Source organism: Oncorhynchus masou, chromosome 8 (assembly GCF_036934945.1).
Source record: "Oncorhynchus masou masou isolate Uvic2021 chromosome 8, UVic_Omas_1.1, whole genome shotgun sequence".
Taxonomy (NCBI): Eukaryota; Metazoa; Chordata; class Actinopteri; order Salmoniformes; family Salmonidae; genus Oncorhynchus; species Oncorhynchus masou.
In genome coordinates this window covers 16,185,550-16,207,156 of record NC_088219.1, presented here as the reverse complement: position 1 = coordinate 16,207,156, position 21,607 = coordinate 16,185,550, and the positions used below count along the sequence as shown (strand labels likewise).

Here is a 21,607-nt window from a genome sequence, read left to right as displayed (position 1 = left end):
TAATGTGTGACTCTGTTAACCACTGGTCGTCTCCCTGTAACGTGTGACTATGTTAACCACGGGTCCTCTCCCTGTAATGTGTGACTGTGTTAACAACTGTCCCTCTTCCTGTAATGTGTGACTGTGTTAACAACTGTCCCTCTTCCTGTAATGTGTGCCTGTGTTAACCACGGGCCCTCTACCTGTAATGTGTGACTGTGTTAACCACGGGCCCTCTACCTGTAATGTGTGACTGTGTTAACCACGGGCCCTCTACCTGTAATGTGTGACTGTGTTAACCACGGGCCCTCTACCTGTAATGTGTGACTGTGTTAACCACGGGCCCTCTACCTGTAATGTGTGACTGTGTTAACCACTGGTCCTCTTCTCTCTCAACCTGTAATGTGTGACTGTGTTACCTGTAATGTGTGACTGTGTTAAACGGGCCCTCCACCTGTAATGTGTGACTGTGTTAACCACGGGCCCTCTACCTGTATGTGTGACTGTGGTCCTCTACCTGTAATGTGTGACTGTGTTAAACCTGTAATGTGTGACTGTGTTAACCACTGGTCCTCTACCTGTAATGTGTGACTGTGTTAACCACGGTTGACTGTATTTAACCACGGGCCCTCTACCTGTAATGTGTGACTGTGTTCCTGTAATGTGTGACTGTGTTAACCACGGGCCCTCTACCTGTAATGTGTGACTGTGTTAACCAACTGGTGACCCTCTCCTGTAATGTGTGACTGTGTTAACCACGGGCCCTCTACCTGTAATGTGTGACTGTGTTAACCACGGGCCCTCTACCTGTAATGTGACTGTGACTGTGTTAACCACGGGTCCTCTCCTGTAATGTGTGACTGTGTTAACCACGGGTCCTCTACCCTGTAATGTAATGTGTGACTGTGTTAACCACGGGTCCTCTACCTGTAATGTGTGACTGTGTTAACCTGTAATGTGTGACTGTGTTAACCACGGGCCCTCTACCTGTAATGTGTGACTGTGTTAACACTGTAATGTGTGACTGTGTTAACCACGGGTCCTCTACCTGTAATGTGTGACTGTGTTAACCACGGGCCCTCTTCCTGTAATGTGTGACTGTGTTAACCACGGGTCCTCTACCTGTAATGTGTGACTGTGTTAACGGGTCCTCTTCCTGTAATGTGTGACTGTGTTAACGGGTCCTCTACCAACTGGTCCTCAACCTGTAATGTGTGACTGTGTTGTGTTAACCTGTAATGTGTGACTGTGTTAACCACGGGTCCTCTTCCTGTAATGTGTGACTGTGTTGGTCCTCTACCTGTAATGTGTGACTGTGTTAACAACTGGTCCTCTTCCTGTAATGTGTGACTGTGTTAACAACTGGTCCTCAACCTGTAATGTGTGACTGTGTTAACAACTGGTCCTCAACCTGTAATGTGTGACTGTGTTAACCACTGGTCCTCTCCCTGTAATGTGTGACTATGTTAACCACGGGTCCTCTCCCTGTAATGTGTGACTGTGTTAACAACTGTCCCTCTTCCTGTAATGTGTGCCTGTGTTAATCACTGGTCCTCTTCCTGTAATGTGTGACTGTGTTAACCACGGGCCCTCTACCTGTAATGTGTGACTGTGTTAACCTGTAATGTGTGACTGGTTAACCACGGGCCCTCTACCTGTAATGTGTCTAACCACGGGCCCTCTACCTGTAATGTGTGACTGTGTTAAACTCACCTGTAATGTGTGACTGTGTTAACCACGGGTCCTCTACCTGTAATGTGTGACTGTGTTAACCTGTAATGTGTGACTGTGTTAACCACTGGTCCTCTTCCTGTAATGTGTGACTGTGTTAATAACTGTTTCTCAACCTGTAATGTGTGACTGTGTTAACCACGGGCCCTCTACCTGTAATGTGTGACTGTGTTAACCACGGGCCCTCTACCTGTAATGTGTGACTGTGTTAACCACGGGCCCTCTACCTGTAATGTGTGACTGTGTTAACCACGGGCCCTCTACCTGTAATGTGTGACTGTGTTAACCACTGGTTCTCTACCTGTAATGTGTGACTGTGTTAACCACGGGCCCTCTACCTGTAATGTGTGACTGTGTTAACCTGTAATGTGTGACTGTGTTAACCACTGGTCCTCTTACCTGTAATGTGTGACTGTGTTAACCACGGGCCCTCTACCTGTAATGTGTGACTGTGTTAACCACGGGCCCTCTACCTGTAACGGGTCCTCTACCTGTAATGTGTGACTGTGTTAACCACGGGCCCTCTACCTGTAATGTGTGACTGTGTTAATAACTGGTTCTCTACCTGTAATGTGTGACTGTGTTAACCACGGGCCCTCTACCTGTAATGTGTGACTGTGTTAACCACGGGCCCTCTACCTGTAATGTGTGACTGGTTCTCTACCTGTAATGTGTGACTGTGTTAACCACGGGCCCTCTACCTGTAATGTGTGACTGTGTTAACCACTGGTCCTCTTCCTGTAATGTGTGACTGTGTTAATAACTGGTTCTCTACCTGTAATGTGTGACTGTGTTAACCACGGGCCCTCTACCTGTAATGTGTGACTGTGTTAATAACTGGTTCTCTACCTGTAATGTGTGACTGTGTTAATAACTGGCCCTCTACCTGTAATGTGTGACTGTGTTAACCACGGGCCCTCTTCCTGTAATGTTTAGGAGCACCAGCGGCTGGAGACCATCCTGAGCCTGTGTACTGAGCTGGTCCAGGACCAGGGTGGCTCGGCCATCTCCGACCTGCAGAAGATCAACAAGGAGCTGGAGAAGCTGCAGGAGTCTGATGATGAGTCAGTGTTCTCTGACTCCCCCGGCAGCGTCAGTGGCACCGCCCCGGAGAACGGCTTTGGCACCAAAGCCCGGGAGTACCAGCTGGCTGAGATGCGGCAGGTCCGCCAGCACCGCCACAGCGGGCACAGAGAAGCCAGGGATGCCAGGGCCCAGTCACCTGCTGTCAGCCTGCGCAGCATTGTCCCCTCACCCTCCCCTCACCACAGAGCCAGGGTAAGTCCTGGTGACATGTCTAACATTGTCTTAAGACCCGAGGTCTTTCATCTCTAACCCTTTCAACATCAAACAAGCACATCATTTTAGACAGCCAAACATGTGGGTGCACACATACTCACAGTAGAACATGAGTGGGAAAAGTATGAAATGAAAGAAGGAATTCCCCTTGTCCAAGGGCCTGTTGTTGATAATTACAGGGTTAGGGAGGGATTTATCAAAGCATCTGCATGACATAGTAACTCATTCCGACATAGCTGTGTGTGTTCACCCATGACAGAGTTGGTGTGAATGTAGAGGAAACTATGCAGCGCAGTGAGGGTTGAGGTATCAGTGTTGTTAAAGATATATGGAATTCTCACACACAGAGTACACCTCCAACAGTGCACCAGTATGTCACGAGGAGCTCAGTCTCTCTGCACCTAACCCCAGGGTCAGTCCCACTGTTACACTTCTAGAGGGGCTGTAAAACTGTGGCATTTTCCACTCTAGATCAGTAATGACTTAATGGTGTGTTTAGTTTTAATGGAGGAGTTTCTGGGGAATGCAGTTACAGCCACTCAGACTTTCTGACAGGAAGGGGAACAGGAAATGACTTTATCCTTAGTAGAATAACTGTGCGCACTTATGTGCTGTGTGTAAGATGTTTTGTTGATATTAAAGTACTTATAATACCTGGTACATACTTTGTAGCTGATATGAATATTTCTACCATTACAACAGATAATCATACAAGCTTTGTGTATTTGGAAAATAAAATATGTTGGGGCCTACTTTACTACTTTCATCTGGTGCCCGACTACAAGATGAGTATTTTATTTCATTCCATGTACAAATACATTTCCACTATAATTTGTTACAGCTATGTCAGAGTCCTATTAAGTACATTAGTTATTGAACCTTCCAATCCAATCTCTTCTTCCATCTCATATTCCTAAATCGTGGCAGGGAAACAGTGGAGCAGCCAGTCAGATACTGCCTCTGAAACAGCCCATTAATCCCAGGACTGCTGTCTGCCTGCCACGTGAGGCTCTGACTGCTCTTCAGCAGGACTCCTGAAGGCTTCTAACTGGAGGTGGAGCAGGCAGCAGATATGATAGAGGTTGTGATGTGTCAGATACAGTGTGCGCCCGGATGTGTGTGTATTAGATCAGGGGCTGATGACAGGAGCTGATGTTGAGTCTCTGGTGGCAGCAGGGCTCTCTTACTGATAGGAGATCACTGAGGCTTGTGCAGTAGACGCCTTGTGAGACAGTAGAGTATTAACACAGTCCCTGTTCTCCTGAGGGACCTGAATCTCCGCTGCATTACAGACACATGGAAGGGGCATTACTCCCCCTCATTATCGCTGACAGCAATCTGAGGCAGCTCCATCTAACCAATGTACTATTAGCTACAAATCAGAAGGTTGTTCAGAAAACATAACAACATGTACCATAGCTTTAAATGAGGGGTGATCCTGTAGTGGACCATATCGTGATTAAGATATGGCATCATCACAGTGTTGACAGTAACACACATTGTGAGTAGATAGCGGGAGGTTTAGGCTGGGTTTCTGTAAAACATTGTAACTGCTGTTGTAAAAAGAGCTTTATACAATACATTTGATTGGTTGATTGATTGTCTATATTGGTTGATTGATTGATAGTTTGTAGGCCCATGGACTGATGATGGCTCTGTAATATCACCAGCAGCAGGCTACGGAGGACGTGCATCTGAAACAGGAAGTAACACGTATCGAGGAAGAGAGGATCCAGGTGCTGAACAACATAGAAGAGTTGGAGCAGAAGATCAAAGACCTGCACAACCAGATGGAGGAATCCATCAGAGAGGTATGCAGCACAACACAGTACCACACAGCACCACAGAGCACAGCACGGGAGAGTGAATGGAGGGAGCTTCACCCATGCTGTGTGTTATTTGTGTCAGTGGGTGTTGACATGTGTGTGTTTATGAGTTGGGATACTTTGTGGAGTTAGGAAATGAGTGTTTACAGTGGCTGGGTAATGACAGTAGTGGGGGAGGGGGGATAGTTTTGGTCCATCTGTGTCTGGCTTTGGGGAGCTAACAATACTGATTTTAAGCTGTGTGTGTGTGTGTGTGTGTGTGTGTGTGTGTGTGTGTGTGTGTGTGTGTGTGTGTGTGTGTGTGTGTGTGTGTGTGTGTGTGTGGTGCAGATGGAGGTGGAGCGGGCTCTGCTGGAGGGAGAGCAGGACTCTGAGATGGCCCTGCTACATAGGGAGAAGGAGGTACTGGACCAACTCAATGAGAAGATTGGCAGCATTGACAAGACTGTCCTCACAGACAAGTCCCAGGTAACAGCAGCAGACATGTTGTCCATCTCTGAGTTGGATGCCATTGCTTTCAGACACAGGGAATGTGAGGGGGAGGGAGAGACACACGGTCAGGGTATGTGTGGGAGTTGGGGTTTCAGTGGTGAGAATCTGAGTTGGAGGAATCTTCAGTCCAGCCCACGGGTCTGAATACAGTAGGGCAGACCTTCTTTTCTGCAGCCTCCTTGGTTCCTCCTTTACCTTCACTAACACTCTTTCCTTGCTGTGTTGTGGGTGTCAGTGTGTTCTTATGAGCACGCATGTGTGTGCTCTTGTAGACGTGTGTGTTTGTGTGTCCCCACTGCTGTGCAGCACAAAGCCCTGCTCGATGTTGAGCGGGTTAAGGTAGAGTGGTTGGAGGAGCTTGTCTCTGACCAGAGGACCCAGCTGGACACCTGTCCTGAGGCGCTAACTTCTAACTGGTCCCTCATGCTCCTCAGTTAGTATGGCTGCCTTTCTTCCACTAAAGTGCTTCTGCTTCCCTCTCTGGCTGCCCCTCCTTCGCCTCTCTCGCTGCCCCTCATCCTCCCCTCTGGTTTCCCCTCCTCCTCCTCTCTGGCTGCCCCTCTTCCTCCTCTCTGGCTGCCCCTCCTCCACCTCTCTGGCTGCCCCTCCTCCTCCTCTCTGGTTTCCCCTCCTCCTCCTCTCTGGTTTCCCCTCCTCCTCCTCTCTGGTTTCCCCTCCTCCTCCTGTCTAACTTCTCCTCCTCTCTGGCTGCCCCTCCTCCTCTCTGGCTGCCCCACTTCCTCCTCTCTGGCTGCCCTTCCTCCGCCTCTCTGGTTTCCCCTCCTCCTCCTCTCTGGCTGCTCCTCCTCCTCCTCTCTGGCTGCTCCTCCTCCTCCTCTCTGGCTGCCCCTCTTCCTCCTCTCTGGCTGCCCCTCTTCCTCCTCTCTGGCTGCCCCTCCTCCTCCTCTCTGGCTGCCCCTCCTCCTCCTCTCTGGCTGCCCCTCCTCCTCCTCTCTGGCTGCCCCTCCTCCTCCTCTCTGGCTGCCCCTCCTCCTCCTCTCTGGCTGCCCCTCCTCCTCCTCCTCTCTGGCTGCCCCTCCTCCTCCTCTCTGGTTTCCCCTCCTCCTCCTCTCTGGTTGCCCTCTTCCTCCTCTCTGGCTGCCCCTCTTCCTCCTCTCTGGTTTCCCCTCCTCCTCCTCTCTGGTTTCCCCTCCTCCGCCTCTCTGGCTGCCCCTCCTCCGCCTCTGGCTACCCCTTTTCCGCCTCTCTGGTTTCCCCTCCTCCTCCTGTCTAACTCCTCCTCCTCTCTGGCTGCCCCTCCTCCTCCTCTCTGGTTTCCCCTCCTCCTCCTCTCTGGCTGCTCCTCCTCCTCCTCTCTGGTTTCCCCTCCTCCTCCTCTCTGGCTGCTTCTCCTCCTCCTCTCTGGCTGCTCCTCCTCCTCCTCTCTGGCTGCTCCTCCTCCTCCTCTCTGGCTGCTCCTCCTCCTCCTCTCTGGCTGCCCCTCCTCCTCCTCTCTGGCTGCCCCTCCTCCTCCTCTCTGGCTGCCCCTCCTCCTCTCTGGCTGCCCCTCCTCCTCCTCTCTGGCTGCCCCTCCTCCTCCTCTCTGGCTGCCCCTTTTCCGCCTCTCTGGTTTCCCCTCCTCCTCCTGTCTAACTCCTCCTCCTCTCTGGCTGCCCCTCCTCCTCTCTGGCTGCCCCTCCTCCTCCTCTCTGGCTCCTCCTCCTCTCTGGTTTCCCCTCCTCCTCTCTGGTTTCCCCTCCTCCTCTCTGGTTCCCCCTCCTCCTCCTGTCTAACTTCTCCTCTCTGGCTGCCCCTCCTCCTCCTCTCTAACTGCCCCTCTCTCTGGCTGCTCCTCCTCTCTGGTTTCCCCTCCTCCTCCTCTCTGGTTTCCCCTCCTACTCCTCTCTGGTTTCCCCTCCTCCTCCTGTCTAACTTCTCCTCCTCTCTGGCTGCCCCTCCTCCTCCTCTCTAACTGCCCCTCTCTCTGGCTGTCCCTCCTCATCCTAACTTCCCCCCCATTCCTTGTAATCACCATGGATTTTCCTTTCTGTTCTGTTTCTGTGGTGCACATAGAGTCCTCCTCTTTGGCCCTTCTCTCCCTTTTATAGATGTCCTCATATCCTCCCTGTCTCACTCAGACAGCTCCCTTCTTGTCCCTGGTTTCACTTGATGGCCTTTCTGTTATGGTTCAGACAGAGATAGTCAAATCAAATCAAATGTTATTGGTCACATACACATTTTTTGCAGATATTATTGTGGGTGTAGCAAAATGCTTGTGTTCCTAGCTCCAACAGTACAGTGGTATCTAAAAATTCACAATAATACACACAAATCTAAAAGTAAATTAATCGAATTAAGAAATATATTTGGATGAGCAATGTCGGAGTGCTATTGACTAAAATACAGTACAAAAGCTAGTGACTCGTGTTCCATTATTAAAGTGGCCAGTGATTCCATGGCTATGTATATAGGGCAGCAGCCTCTATGGTGCAGGGCTGAGTAACCAGGTGGTAGCCTGGCTAGTGATGGCTATTTAACAGTCTGATGGCATTGAGATAGAAGCTGTATTTCAGTCTCTCCGTCCCAGCTTTGATACACCTGTACTGACCTACGGATGATAGCGAAGTGAACAGGCCGTGGTCTCAGGTGGTTGATGTGCTTGATGATCTTTTTGGCCTTCCTGTGACATCGTGTCCTGGAGGGCAGGCAGTGTGCCCCTGGTGATGCGTTGGGCAGACCGCACCACCCCCGTCAGGAAGTCCAGGACCCAGTTGCACAGGGTGGGGTTCAGACCCTATTGAAGTGGGTTTAGTGTGTCAGGTAAGGTAGAGGTGATATGATCCTTACCTCTAAAAACACTTCATGATGACAGAAGTGAGTGATAGTCATTTAGTTCAGTTACCTTTGCTTTCTTGGGTACAGGAAGAATCGTGGACATCTTGAAGCAAGTGGGGACAGCAGACTGGGATAGGGAGAGATTGAATATGTCCGTAAACACTCCAGCCAGCTGGTCTGCGCATGCTCTGAGGACGTGGCTAGGGATGCCGTCTGGCCCGGCAGTCTTACGAGGGTTAATGTTGGCCAGGGAGAAGGAGAGTCCACAGTCCTTGGTAGCGGGCCGTGTCAGTGGCACTGTGTTATCCTCAAAGCGAGCAAAGAAGCTGTTTAGCTTGTCCGGGAGCAAGACATTGGTGTCTGCGATGTGGCTGGTTTTCCCTTTGTAATCCGTGATTCTCTGTAGACCCTGCCACGTCCGTCTTGTGTCTGAGCCGTTGAATTGCAACACTTTTTCTCTGGACTGACGTTTTGAATGTTTGATTGCCTTACATGGGGAATAACTACCCTGTTTGTATTCTTCCATATTCCCAGTCACTTTGCCATGGTTAAATGCGGGTGTTCACACTTTCAGTTTTGCGTGAATGCTGCCATCTATCCACGGTTTCTGGTTTGGGTAGGTTTTAATAGTCACAGTGGGAACAACGTCCTCTATACACTTTCTGATTAACTCAGTCACCATGTCCATGTAATCACAAATGTTATTCTCAGAGGCTACCTGGAACATATTCCAGTCCGTGTGATCAAACCAATCTTGTGAGTTGTGATCTGATTTCTGAAGGGAGGGTGGGGGAAGGCCTTGTAGGCATTTCGAAAAGGGGAGTAGCAGTGCTCCCATCCAAGAATGGAACGTGCAGTGGCATGAAGTATGTGCAGAGAAGGAGATTGTAGGTTGTTGTTCGCTAGCTAAGGAATTTTATTGACATTACAGGATAATGGGAGCTCATTATTATGGTCTATATGTCTGTAAAATGTCAATGTATTTGTCTATCTGCTAGTTTGAATCCTCCACACAAGGACCCACCCAAAGCCAGTGCATTCTCAACCTTAAATGATGTGTGTGTGTGTGTGTCTGCTGTTCGTCAGGATGTTGAGGTGCTGGAGGCGGAGAGGAAGCGTAATGAGGACCTGGAGATCCAGCAGCTGGAAAGAGCGAGTGGTCAGGACGAGGGGAAGGAGGGTCAGACCCAGCAACTACTCAGAGAGATAGCAGATTACCAGCGTAGTACTGTCACACGCAAGGAGAGACTCCTGACCCTGAAGAAGCAGTCTACACAGATTACTCATCAGTCTCAGCGAGAGAAGGACAGCTTCCTAAAAGAGAAGAACAACCTGCTCCTGATGGTTCAGAGGGTAAGAAGGTTTTTGTGTACTGGTTCTGTTTTGTATCTTTACCGTTGTTTGACTGACAGTCTGTGTGTCTCTAGGAGAGGGAGAACCTGGCTTCTCTGGAGAGGAAGTATGCTGAACTGACTGGAGGGCAGGCCTTCCCAAACAACCCTGTTGCCATGAAGGAGGTATGATGTACAATAAACTACTAACAGTGCATATGTCTGGCCAGCAGGTGGCAGCAGTTTCTCACAGTGCATGACTGAAATGCCTGACAGGTTCCTTTCTGAAAAACCTCCCATTTTCTATGAATGGAAGTCTTGTTTCGTTTCCATGTTTCTTTTTTTGCATTCAATTCCAACATACAGGTACTGCAGGGATTGTTATTGAAAGATAAGACGCATAAACAAAAGCAACAAATACATACAAGAAAAAACAACAACAAAACATTTAAAAGAAACAAAAAATGGCACTAGCAAGACACACCACACCCCGAGTGGGTTGGGTTGTGTACATACTTTGAAGGAATCAGTTAATATATACATGTATACATGAGTCCATAAAGAGTAAGGGATCATTGATCAGACACAATCTCTAGTCCCACTGAATCTCCATGTTCACAGTTAGTAATGACCACATGTCCACAAATGTATCTTTTTTTAATCTTAATCTAAATGTGATTTTGTTCTTATAATTGCCATTCTTTCTGGGACCATCTTAATGCAGAGCTTTTTTAGCTGCAATGAAAAGTATTTGTAACAAATATAATTTGGATCCAAGAATGGCTAACATGGGATCTATGGGTTCTGAAAAAAGCCTCCTATTTCCCACTGAATCCCTCTCCATGAATTTGCATTGGTAACTTTATGAGCTTCAGAGAATATATCTAACCATGGCTCTTCACTTATCTTGATGAAGTTCACCTTACCAACGTTGTCTAAGAATCAATGTGTTATCTTGTTTCATGGAGGATAAAGCACTGTATAAGTTAGTTGTCTGGCTAAGTTTTGTTCTATGGCCGTGGGGGTGCATTGTAACCTTATCCAGTGTTGGTGTTTGGATAGAAAGCTCCGTACTTGTAGAGACCTGAGAAGTCTGACCTTTGGTATATTAAACTCAGAGCTCAGCCTTTCAAATGATTGTGGAGTATCCTTTTCATGTAATTGATGGACGTATTGAAGTTTCAAATGTGCCCAGTTTCTAAAACCTGTGTCTAATCGTAGTGGCTTAAAACCCTTCATATGTACAATGGGTGAAAACACTGAGATTCCTGTAGTAAGGTTGAAAACTCGCTTTGTCTCTTTCCGTTCTTTTCTTGTGGTTCCTGCCCATTTCCCACAACTCACTCAATATATTTTCCTCAGTGAATGGGAGTACGGGCAGAGGGACCAAAGTAAAGCCTGACTTTTCTATTTCCAGCCATCTGTACCTGCAGCTTCAGACATACTGTCATGGCCCTAAATTGGGTTGCAAGCCAGTAGTGTTTCAGATCGGGGAGTTCACATCCTCCCTGTTTTTTGTTTTGTTTGTTTTTTTGTACTTTATATCTGACCCTGGGATGTCGTCCCTGCCAGATACATCTGGAGATGAGTTTGTCTAATAGCACAAACAGATTTTGGTGGTCAAATTGTAAGTGTTTAGAAGGGGAACAATAATCTAGGTAATACGTTCATTCTTATTGATTCTACCCTTCCCGATAGGGTGAGACCAGCACAGACCAGCAGTCCAGATCTCCTTTGATTCTATCGATCAGCTTGGTGTAGTTGGCTTTGTATAAGTTATCAAGATAAGCAGCTATAGTTTTTCCTAGATATGTGGTAGCTTCATTTGACAACTTAAAAGATAACAATGTTTCTATATAGCAGGTGATATGTGTATTAAAGGCCAGTGCATCGTTTGATTAACATTCATATTGTACCTGGAGAAACCGCCACATTGATTTAAGACGTTCTATTAGCTTTGGGACAGACTTCACAGGGTCAGACATAGCAGACCTAAACTACAACATCGTCAGCGTACAATTATATTTTATGCGTTTCATCCACAACCTTTATTCCTTTAACCTCTTGCGACGAGCAATCCCGTATCCGGGAGCGTAATTATAGCCCCAAGCTCATTACCATAACGCAACGTTAACTATTTTTGAAAATCGCAAATGAAATGAAATAAATATATTTGATCACATGCTTAGCCTTTTGTTAACAACACTGTCATCTCAGATTTTCAAAATATGCTTTTCAACCATAGCTACACAAGCATTTGTGTAAGAGTATTGATAGCTAGCATATAGCATTAAACCTAGCATTCAGCAGGCAACATTTTCACAAAAACAAGAAAAGCATTCAAATAAAATAATTTACCTTTGAAGAACTTTGGATGTTTTTGCTATCTAATTTGCTATCATTTGCTATCTAACTCTCAGTTAGATAGCAAATGTTCAGTTTTTCCAAAAATATTATTTGTGTAGGAGAAATCGCTCCGTTTTGTTCATCACGTTTGGCTAAGAAAAAACCCTGAAAATTCAGTCATTACAACGCCAAACTCTTTTCCAAATTAACTCCATAATATCGACAGAAACATGGCAAACGTTGTTTAGAATCAATCCTCAAGGTGTTTTTCACATATCTATTCGATGGTAAATCATTCGTGGCAGTTGCCTTTCTCTTCTGAACCAAATGGAAACGTGCATGCAGCTGGAGATTACGCAATAATTTCGACAGAGGACACCAGGCGGACACCTGGTAAATGTAGTCTCTTATGGTCAATCTTCCAATGATATGCCTACAAATACGTCACAATGCTGCAGACACCTTTGGGAAACGACAGAAAGTGTAGGCTCATTCCTTGCGCATTCACAGCCATATAAGGAGACATTGGAACACAGCACATTCAAAATCTGGGGCATTTCCTGTTTGAAATTTCATCTTGGTTTTGCCTGTAGCATCAGTTCTGTGGCACTCACAGATAATATCTTTGCAGTTTTGAAAACGTCAGAGTGTTTTCTTTCCAAAGCTGTCAATTATATGCATAGTCGAGCATCTTTTCGTGACAAAATATCTTGTTTAAAACTAACGTTTTTCATCCAAAAATGAAATACTGCCTCCAGAGGTTCAAGAGGTTAACATGTTGATGTATCTGTTCTGGTCTGTGCAGCACTTCCGCTTTCTAGAGGAGAGGAGGCGGGGCAGTAAGGAGAACTCCTCCCACCTCAATGACACTCTGCCACGTAAGAGGAGCCAGCAGGCCCTCAGTCACTACAGCAGCTCTACCCTGGGCCGCAGCCTGTCCCCTAAGGTGAGCATAGGCGACCAACCTCCTCTCCTGGGGGCAGCCTGTCCCCTAAGGTGAGCATGGAGGACCAACCTCCCCTCCCTGGGCTGCAGCCGGTCCCCTATTGTGAGCATGGGGGAGCCAGACCAACCTCCTCTCCCTGGGCTGCAGCCTGTCCCCTAATGTGAACATGGAGGAGCCAGACCAACCTCCCCTCCCTGGGCTGCAGCCTGTCCCCTAATGTGAACATGGGGGAGCCAGACCAACCTCCTCTTCCTGGGGGCAGCCAGTCCCGTAAGGTGAGCATGGGGGACCAACCTCCCCTCCCTGGTCCGCAACCTGTTCCCCAAGGTGACATTTGGGGAACCAGATCAACCTCTCCTCCTTGGGGCGTACTGTGCAGAGGACAACCAAAGGGGTTAGATCAGCAGTGCACAGCTCTAGTCCATCAGGACCTTCATTTCTCTAATTTAATCATTAATTGATAATGCCATTGAATCCCAGAGTCCCCACATCTGATTACTGGAGCATTGGATTAGAGAGAAACTTACCAGATCATCTCACTCTCTGTTATGTCCGTCTGTCTACTCTGCAGTCCCACCTGCCTCTTTCCCAGAGCTCCAGCTGTGGTAGTATCATCCCCCGGAGCCTCTCTATCTCTCCCAGAGTTCTGGAAACTCGACGCCTGCTCAAGGGTGAGCAAAAACAGTTTTTTGTTTTGTGAACTTGTGTGCATGTCTGGGCATACTTCAATTTGTATTTTGTTTTTATGATGCCTCTAATGACCTATTGTCTAGAAGTTCAATATTAGTTGTCCGTAGCTTATGGCTGCCTACACCATAACCCCACCACCACCATGGGGCACTCTGTTCACAACGTTGACATCAGCAAACCACTCACCCACACGACGCCATACATTCTGTCTGCCATCTGCCCAGTACAGTTGAAACCGGGATTAATCTGGGAAGAGCACACTTCTCCAGTGTGACAGTGGCCATCGAAGGTGAGCATTTTCCCACTGAAGTTAGTTACGACGCCGAACTGCAGTCAGGTCATGACCCTGGTGGGGATGATGAGCACGCAGATGAGCTTCCCTGAGACGGTATCTGACAGTTTGTGCAGAAATTCTTCGCTTGTGCAAACCTACAGTTTCATCAGCTGTCCTGGTGGCTGGTTTAGGACGATCGCGCAAGTGAAGAAACCGAATGTGAGGGTCCTGGGCTGACATGGTTACACATGGTCTGTAGTTATCGGGCCGCTTGGACGCACTGCCAAATTCTCTAAAACGACATCGGAGGCGGCCTATGGTCGAGACATGAACGTTACATTCCTTCAGTCAGCATGCCAATTGCACTCAAATCTTGAGACATCTGTGGCATTGTGTTGTGTGACAACTGCACATTTTAGAGTGGCCAGCACAAGATGCACCTGTGTAATGATCATGCTGTTTCATGATATGCCACACCTGTCAGGTGGATGGATTATCTTGGCAATGGAGAAATGCTCACTAATAGGGATGTAAACACATTTGTGCACAACATTTTAGAGAAATAAGCTTTTTGTACATATGGAGCATTTCTGGGATCTTTTATTTCAACCAATGAAACATGGGACCAACACTTAACATGTTCCGTTTATATTTTTGTTCAGTGTTGTAAAACCATCTCATTATCTCTCTGTCTCTCTCTAGCTTTTCTCTAATCATTCTTGGATTCCCTGACTCTCTCCGTACCTGCTGCCTGTTTCTCACGGCATGCTAGCTACATGCTGCAGAGATAGACATTCATAGCTTTTCATTTCTTGAGTGGTCAATATTGCATGTCAATCTGTTAGTTAACATGGACTGCCACAGAGCATCTTTCCCCCAGTGTCCATTAGCATCGGCCTGAGCAGGAAAGACATGTTCAGCTATACTCTGATAGTATCTCAAGCAGAAGTAACTAGAGCCTTTGGGAACAGGTCTGAGGGGGTTGAATGACCATGTCCATTTCAGTGTTGGAGGGGAATATACTATTTGTGTATCAGCAATGCCCTCTGACCAACTGCAAATAAGTTGGGACAGTTAACCAGCAACAAACATTTTTAAATGTTTAATCTAATCTTATAAAATGCTTAATAAAGAGTATGTCTGTATGTGTGTTCATCTGTCTCTCAGCAGACCATAGCCACCTGTACATGAGTGAGAACAGACAGAGACTGGTTGACCTGTGTAGCAGGACCGTGTCTGAGTCCAATGTCTTCCTGGACCCCTTCCACTACGCAGACAATGGCCATGGCTTTGACACACGCAGTATGGACAGCTCTGACAGCATGGAGACCAGCATCTCTGCCTGCTCCCCAGACAACATCTCCAGGTGATAGAGAGAACTGTAGGACCATTGTTCAAGTAGCACAATGATTCAAGAAGCCCCACTGTTAAAGTATGACCATTGTTAGCTCAATGTGACATTAGTTTGAAGAGCATTTTTGTTCAGAGAAGAACCGGGGGCATGGCATGTAAGAGACATGTTATGAATGAGAAATGTGACTCAGCATCATTCCATATTATGGTTCTTTCCAAGTACTGTGATTTTAAGCGAAGCGTTCAGGCGTGAGGCTGAGCGAAGCGTTCAGGCGTGAGGCTGAGCGAAGCGTTCAGGCGTGAGGCTGAGCGAAGCGTTCAGGCGTGAGGCTGAGCGAAGCGTTCAGGCGTGAGGCTGAGCGAAGCGTTCAGGCGTGAGGCTGAGCGAAGCGTTCAGGCGTGAGGCTGAGGCGTTCAGGCGTGAGGCTGAGCGAAGCGTTCAGGCGTGAGGCTGAGCGAAGCGTTCAGGCGTGAGGCTGAGCGAAGCGTTCAGGCGTGAGGCTGAGCGACGCGATCAGGCGTGAGGCTGCGTGAGGCTGCGTGAAGCGTTCAGGCGTGAGGCTGCGTGAAGCGTTCAGGCGTGAGGCTGCGTGAAGCGATCAGGAGTGAGGCTGCGTGAAGCGATCAGGCGTGAAGCTGCGTGAAGCGTTCAGGCGTGAAGCTGCGTGAAGCGTTCAGGCGTGAAGCTGCGTGAAGCGTTCAGGCGTGAAGCTGCGTGAAGCGTTCAGGCGTGAAGCTGCGTGAAGCGTTCAGGAGTGAAGCTGAGTTGAAACGTTCAGGAGTGAAGCTGAGTTGAAACATGCAGGGTGAGAGCCCCAGTTGGTGGGCTGACCAGCAGGGACTGGGATGGCTGAGGCTGGTGCAGAAGGGTCAGGTTACACACAGCTGTGGTTTCAGTGAAGGAGCCCAGCCACAGTGGAGATCCAGCCCATCAGTACTGTTACTGTGTCGCTGGGATAGTGCCAAGAGGCTGAATCTGATGTGAGTAAAGAGCTTGTTTGTTGGTGCTTGGTTGTCTGTTGTAGAGAAGAGGCTTTGTATGTTTAAACCAAAAGTATCCTTTTTGGATCCTTTTTGTTACAATGTGTGTTATTGTTTTTAATCAAGTACTAGTACTTTGTCAACCATGTTCTTGTCAGAAATGATCAGTTAGATGAAATCAGTTGAACCCTCAGACAAAGTTGACTATTCTCGTTGGTTATGCTTAACAGACACATGGTACTGAGACTGTTTTCCATTAGCTCTCATGCTCTTCCAAGTGAAACTGTTAGATTCATTCTAAATCTTCAGGATATACTGTTACAATGGGAAAACAATGTTTATTTATATATCTCTGCATGTGTCGGCAGGTAGCCTATAAAGAAACACATTTATCAACATAAGAGGTCTCTAAATCATTACTCTGAATTGACCAAGGTGGACCAGAACATTTACTTGAGGGATCAGAACATTTTATTTTGTTAGTGAGGATGCTGAACGTGTCTTGGGCATATGTTGTCCAGGTGTCTCACACCCAGTTTTATAAGCAGAAGTAGTGTTTTTTAATAAGCAGAAGAGATGTGTTTTCTACTTTACTGATTCTGTACACCTAGGACCACCCAGAAAGTTAAAATTGGTTAAGTGTGTGAGAGTTAAATAAAGGTTACATTTAAAAAATAAAAAAGCGTGTGAGTGTGATCTTGGTCAGTCCATGCAGTATATACAGGATGGAAAAATATGAGAGTAAATGTATGGTCTATACATTGTACAGAATGTGATGGTATGACTGGTGCAGAGGTGCAGTGTTTGTTAACTTTATAGTAAGGGCCCTGGTCTGGAATTTAACTCACACTTAATAGGTTCCAGGATGGACAGTCCTTTCTGGTGGGCGTGTGTACTCTTCTTGCTTTGTGTTTATGAAACCTTTTTTTCCAGTGCCAGCACATCCAACGTAGGAAAGATTAAGGAGATGGAACGTTTGTTACGAGAAGCCCAGGCTGACAAGCATCGACTCCTTGAGCACAAGGTAATGAGGCCTTCATAACTAAAACCATCTCTACTGTTCTTTTTGTGTGTGTGTTGACCGTGCTGTAACTTTGTGTGTGTGGCGTCTATAGGAGCGTGAGATGGAGGTGCGTAGGCAGGCCCTGGAGGAGGAGCGCAGGAGAAGGGAGGACCTGGAGAAGAGACTGCAGGAGGAGACCAGCAGGAGGCAGAAAATGATCGAGAGGGAGGTGAAGTTACGCGAGAAACAGAGGGCACAGGTGAGAGATCCAGAAAGGGATGGGCCAAGATTCATAATACCAATCATTTCAGATGCATGGTAATTTAATTAGGCCATAGCTTTAAAATGTTTAAAGCAACTATGACATTTGAAAGAAAAATGTCTATCAGATCTTTAGCTTTCAGACATGGGCTCAACACAGACCAGACACCTCTGACCCCTGTCCCCAGGCCCGGCCGCTGACACGCTACCTCCCCCAGAGGAAGGATGACTTTGACCTCCATGGTCACATCGAGGCAGCTGGACACAACCCAGACAACTGCTACCACCTGGCCATCACAAATAAAACCTGCAGAGGGTTCCTGGTCAAGATGGGTGGTAAGATCAAGACCTGGAAAAAACGCTGGTTTGTCTTCGACCGGAACCGCAAGACCCTGGCCTACTACGCAGGTACCATCTACTATCTCTCCCTCTCTTTCTCTCTCCTTCTTCTACTTCTGACATTCTCTCTCTTCTCTCTCTCTCCTCTCTCTCTGTCTGTTGCAGCTGTAAATGGTAGCTTAAACAGAGCACTGCAAGAAAAGCAGTGATGACATCATCATCATCAAGCTATGCTGTTTTACTCTGGAAGAGCTTTGATTCAAGTGGTTTTTGTTTCACCACCCATGAACATGGTCATTCCAGTGCTACAGTGTGTGCTCTCTTACAGACAAACATGAGGTCAAGATGAAAGGGGTCATATACTTCCAAGCTATAGAAGAGGTTTACTATGACCATTTAAAGAATGCACACAAGGTAAGGGACAAATGGTATACACATTTAAAGTATTGAAGTATCTGTATTTTATGCTAAGAAACACATTTTTTAAAACTATAGTGACATTGCTTTTCTTTTTGCTCTGTCTTTTCCCCCCACCCTCACTCCATTCCAGAGCCCCAACCCATGTCTGACGTTTAGTGTGAAGACCCATGACAGGGTGTACTACATGGTGTCTCCCTCCCCTGAGGCTATGCGCATCTGGATGGACGTCATCGTTACAGGGGCGGAGGGATACATGCAATTCATGGTCTAAACCAGTGGCGGCTGGTGATTGGCTGAATGCCCGGGGCGCGAGGTGGTTGGAGTTGTCAACAAAGCAGCATGACATATGATGCCAAGTTTTCGAGCTTCTGGTAGTTTCTTTGAGAAGATATATAAAGCAATCTGTGCATTTGAACAGCAGCATAAATGACCACTGCTGCACATGCTTCCACTGTTTTGAACAGATTAGATTATACTATTTAGAATGAGAAGCAGGTCACGAACGAACAAGAACGTAACAAGCATGCAGATGCAGGAAGTGAAAACACATTATCTAACTGGGGTAATATAGCTAATATACTGTCACAAAGCATGATGCGCTAGCCAGTTCATTCTGAATATTTTCCATATTTCCGAGTTAGATATTAGTTTAGAAAGACCTGAAATTGGCATGGGAGCTAACTACCTATCAAGTTACCAGATAGCTATAACTAGCTAGCTGCTTGTCAAAGGTAGATAACTCGTTAATTTTACAAAAAAATCTACTAATCTCTCAATGTTTATAAAAATGACTGTATCGAGCTTAATGAATTTGATCATGCTGTTTCAGTTCACACTACATGTCGCCCTCTCACCTACAAGAGAACCAAATGAACAACTGGGGGGGGACAATACACTTGGCCTGCCACTGTCATGCTTGTTTGTCCTACCAGATCCCCAATGAGAAAGTTCTAGCTAGTGTATCCCTCTGTCTTTCGACACTTGTTGGATGTAGATGTCAGGTCCCAGGATCCAATGACTGTTATGGTTATTTATTTACAAGTTCATTACAATTAGATTGTTGCTTTGGCGCCATCTGTACCTGATAGAGCACACATCTGTACCTGATCTGGCGCGAGAGACTCATTGGGAGGGAGACGAGAACAGACCCAGAAGTTCTGATCGAGCACGCATTTGAGTGCCCCAGGACAGTCCATTAACTTTGTACTGTTATAATTTATGCTAAGAAATCCTGTGATTTCATTGGGGCAGTTCCCCCTCATAGCAAATAGCTGGCAAAACAATATAAGCAATGTTTGCATGGCATATGCACCCGCGAGGGACAGAGTAGTAAGTAACTTAACAGCTCGATTTTAACATTTTTTAAATAGGAACATGTACACATTTACTGCACTTTTTTGAGCATTTAAAACATAATTCATGAATTATATAATATATACTGTACATATTTTTTATACAAATATTTTTTGTTGACCAATCATAATTGGGGCACCGCTCCTAACGCCCTAATGGGCGGGCCGCTACTGGTCTAAACAACCCCCCATCCTGACCACAGACTCTCAGATGACTAACAAACAGGGAATATACTCTCCTCCAGTCCCATCGGTGCCTAAAAGACAAAACAAGTTGACTGGTCAGGTTTGAGAACCTCTGTGACCCTTCTGGTTTTTAGCTTTGTAACCACTTTTATGTCCGTCTAACTTCAGTGAGCCCAGCTCTCTCCTCCTCTTCCCGATTCTGCTGATGTAATGGTCATCTGATACTTCTCAGTGTAGCAGGGAAGGACTTCCTCTGGAGGAGTGAGTGCCCAGTGCCGCTTGTTCATTCGGAAAGGACTTACTCAGAAGATTCTGATACTTATCGCTTTATGTTTGGAGCCTTTTGGCACCTTAACATGGTTTACCCTCATGATATTTCAGGACTGTTAATGACCCAGAGTCTATGTCTGAGCTGTATTATGTAGTCTGATAGGCTCACAGTGTACTAGAGATTACTGCCCATTCAGGACAAGATACTTCTCTTCCATTGTGTAGTCTGATAGGCTCACAGTGTACTAGAGATTACTGCCCATTCAGCACAAGATACTTCTCTTCCATTGTGTAGTCTGATAGGCTCACAGTGTACTAGAGATTACTGCCCATTCAGGACAAGATACTTCTCTTCCATTGTGGCGTAGTGAGATTACACATCGAATCCTTTAAAGTAGTATATATTATTCAGTAGAATCATAGGATTGAGGCTGCCATTGGATATAATGTTATAATATATTCCATTTCACAGACGCTTTTATCCAAAGCGATTTACTGTCATTCATGCATGTATTTTACATACGGGTAGTCTGGGAATCAAACCCATTACCCTGGCGTTGCAAGGCCCATGCACTACCAATTGAGCTAATGCCTCTACTTCTCTGGGTTGAGAAGAGGACCAGGGCCTGGTTTCCCAAAAGCATCTTAAGGCTCAATGGTTCTAAAGATGAATTTAGCCTTAAGATACGTTTGGGAAACCGGGACCAGATTGATTTAAGGAACACAAAGCTATCCCATCCTTTTCATCATCCAAATTGAGCTGGCTGTTGATTGGTCAACCAAAGCTCTCCCTCTGTTTAACTTCCAGCTGGACAGTCTCTTTTTTCCCTCAAACACTCCCTCTCTCTCCGGGGCCAAACCCTCCCGAGACTGTCTAGCATCTGCACAGACTGAGAGGACAATATGTCCCTCCAGTGGAAAACCCAAGGTGATGCACATCACCGATGTGTGACCTTTGTATCCTGCTGTTGCTTAGGAACGTGGAGATAACAGGGGAAACCCTGAAACACCAGGGACTTGAAGGATTTGAAAGTACCTCTCTCAGCACTATGTACCAAAGACATACCATGTCTGTATTTAATATGGAAATCATGGAAATGGAACCTTAAGGCTCCACAAAGGGCTACTTACCGGGTGTGGAAGGCATTGACTGTGTGTGTGTGTGTGTGTGTGTGTGTGTACCTTTCGTGTGTGTGTGTGTACCTTTCGTGTGTGTGTGTGTACCTTTTTCGTGTGTGTGTGTGTACCTTTCGTGTGTGTGTGTGTACCTTTCGTGTGTGTGTGTGTACCTTTCGTGTGTGTGTGTGTGTGTGTGTACCTTTCGTGTGTGTGTGTGTGTGTGTACCTTTCGTGTGTGTGTGTGTGTGTGTGTGTGTGTGTGTGTGTGTGTGTGTGTGTGTGTGTGTGTGTGTGTACCTTTCGTGTGTGCCATACAGCTAAAATAAGTTAGCAAAAACATTCCAGGGCACTTCCAGTACTAGTTCAAATGAAATGTTTTAATGGCGCGTGGCATTGTATATTGTGCCTTCATGTGAGTTGTGTTTTATGACTTGTAGTGTAGGATCATGCTGCCAGTGGATGGGTGCAGCTCCCTACCCGATCAATGGGCTCATTAATTTCTGAAAGTTTGAGAAGCGTTGTGTCGTGCCTAAGAACAGCCCTTAGCCGGGGTATATTGGCCATATTTCACAAACCCCGAGGAGCTTATTGCTATTATACACTGGTTACAAACGTAATTAGAGCAGAAAAATTA

General features: G+C 46.7%; 1 protein-coding gene across 4 annotated transcripts in view; it reads left to right on the top strand.

Annotated features, from left to right (window-relative positions):
* The window catches only part of LOC135544213 (pleckstrin homology-like domain family B member 2), a 35,324-nt gene extending 14,038 nt beyond the window's left edge, over positions 1 to 21,286 (top strand). For 2 of the 4 annotated variants that reach the window (XM_064971660.1, XM_064971663.1), the window contains exons 7-19: positions 2,647 to 2,988; positions 4,680 to 4,820; positions 5,166 to 5,303; positions 9,189 to 9,455; positions 9,530 to 9,619; positions 12,585 to 12,725; positions 13,297 to 13,396; positions 14,857 to 15,055; positions 16,957 to 17,047; positions 17,139 to 17,285; positions 17,476 to 17,695; positions 17,955 to 18,040; positions 18,177 to 21,286. In XM_064971660.1, coding sequence (XP_064827732.1) covers positions 2,647 to 2,988; positions 4,680 to 4,820; positions 5,166 to 5,303; positions 9,189 to 9,455; positions 9,530 to 9,619; positions 12,585 to 12,725; positions 13,297 to 13,396; positions 14,857 to 15,055; positions 16,957 to 17,047; positions 17,139 to 17,285; positions 17,476 to 17,695; positions 17,955 to 18,040; positions 18,177 to 18,317 — 2,103 coding nt within the window. In that variant the 3' untranslated portion in view covers positions 18,318 to 21,286. The remainder of the gene's footprint in view (positions 1 to 2,646; positions 2,989 to 4,679; positions 4,821 to 5,165; positions 5,304 to 9,188; positions 9,456 to 9,529; positions 9,620 to 12,584; positions 12,726 to 13,296; positions 13,397 to 14,856; positions 15,056 to 16,956; positions 17,048 to 17,138; positions 17,286 to 17,475; positions 17,696 to 17,954; positions 18,041 to 18,176) is intronic. The other 2 variants (XM_064971662.1, XM_064971661.1) reach the window with 2 other exon arrangements.
* The last annotated feature ends 321 nt before the right edge of the window (positions 21,287 to 21,607 follow it).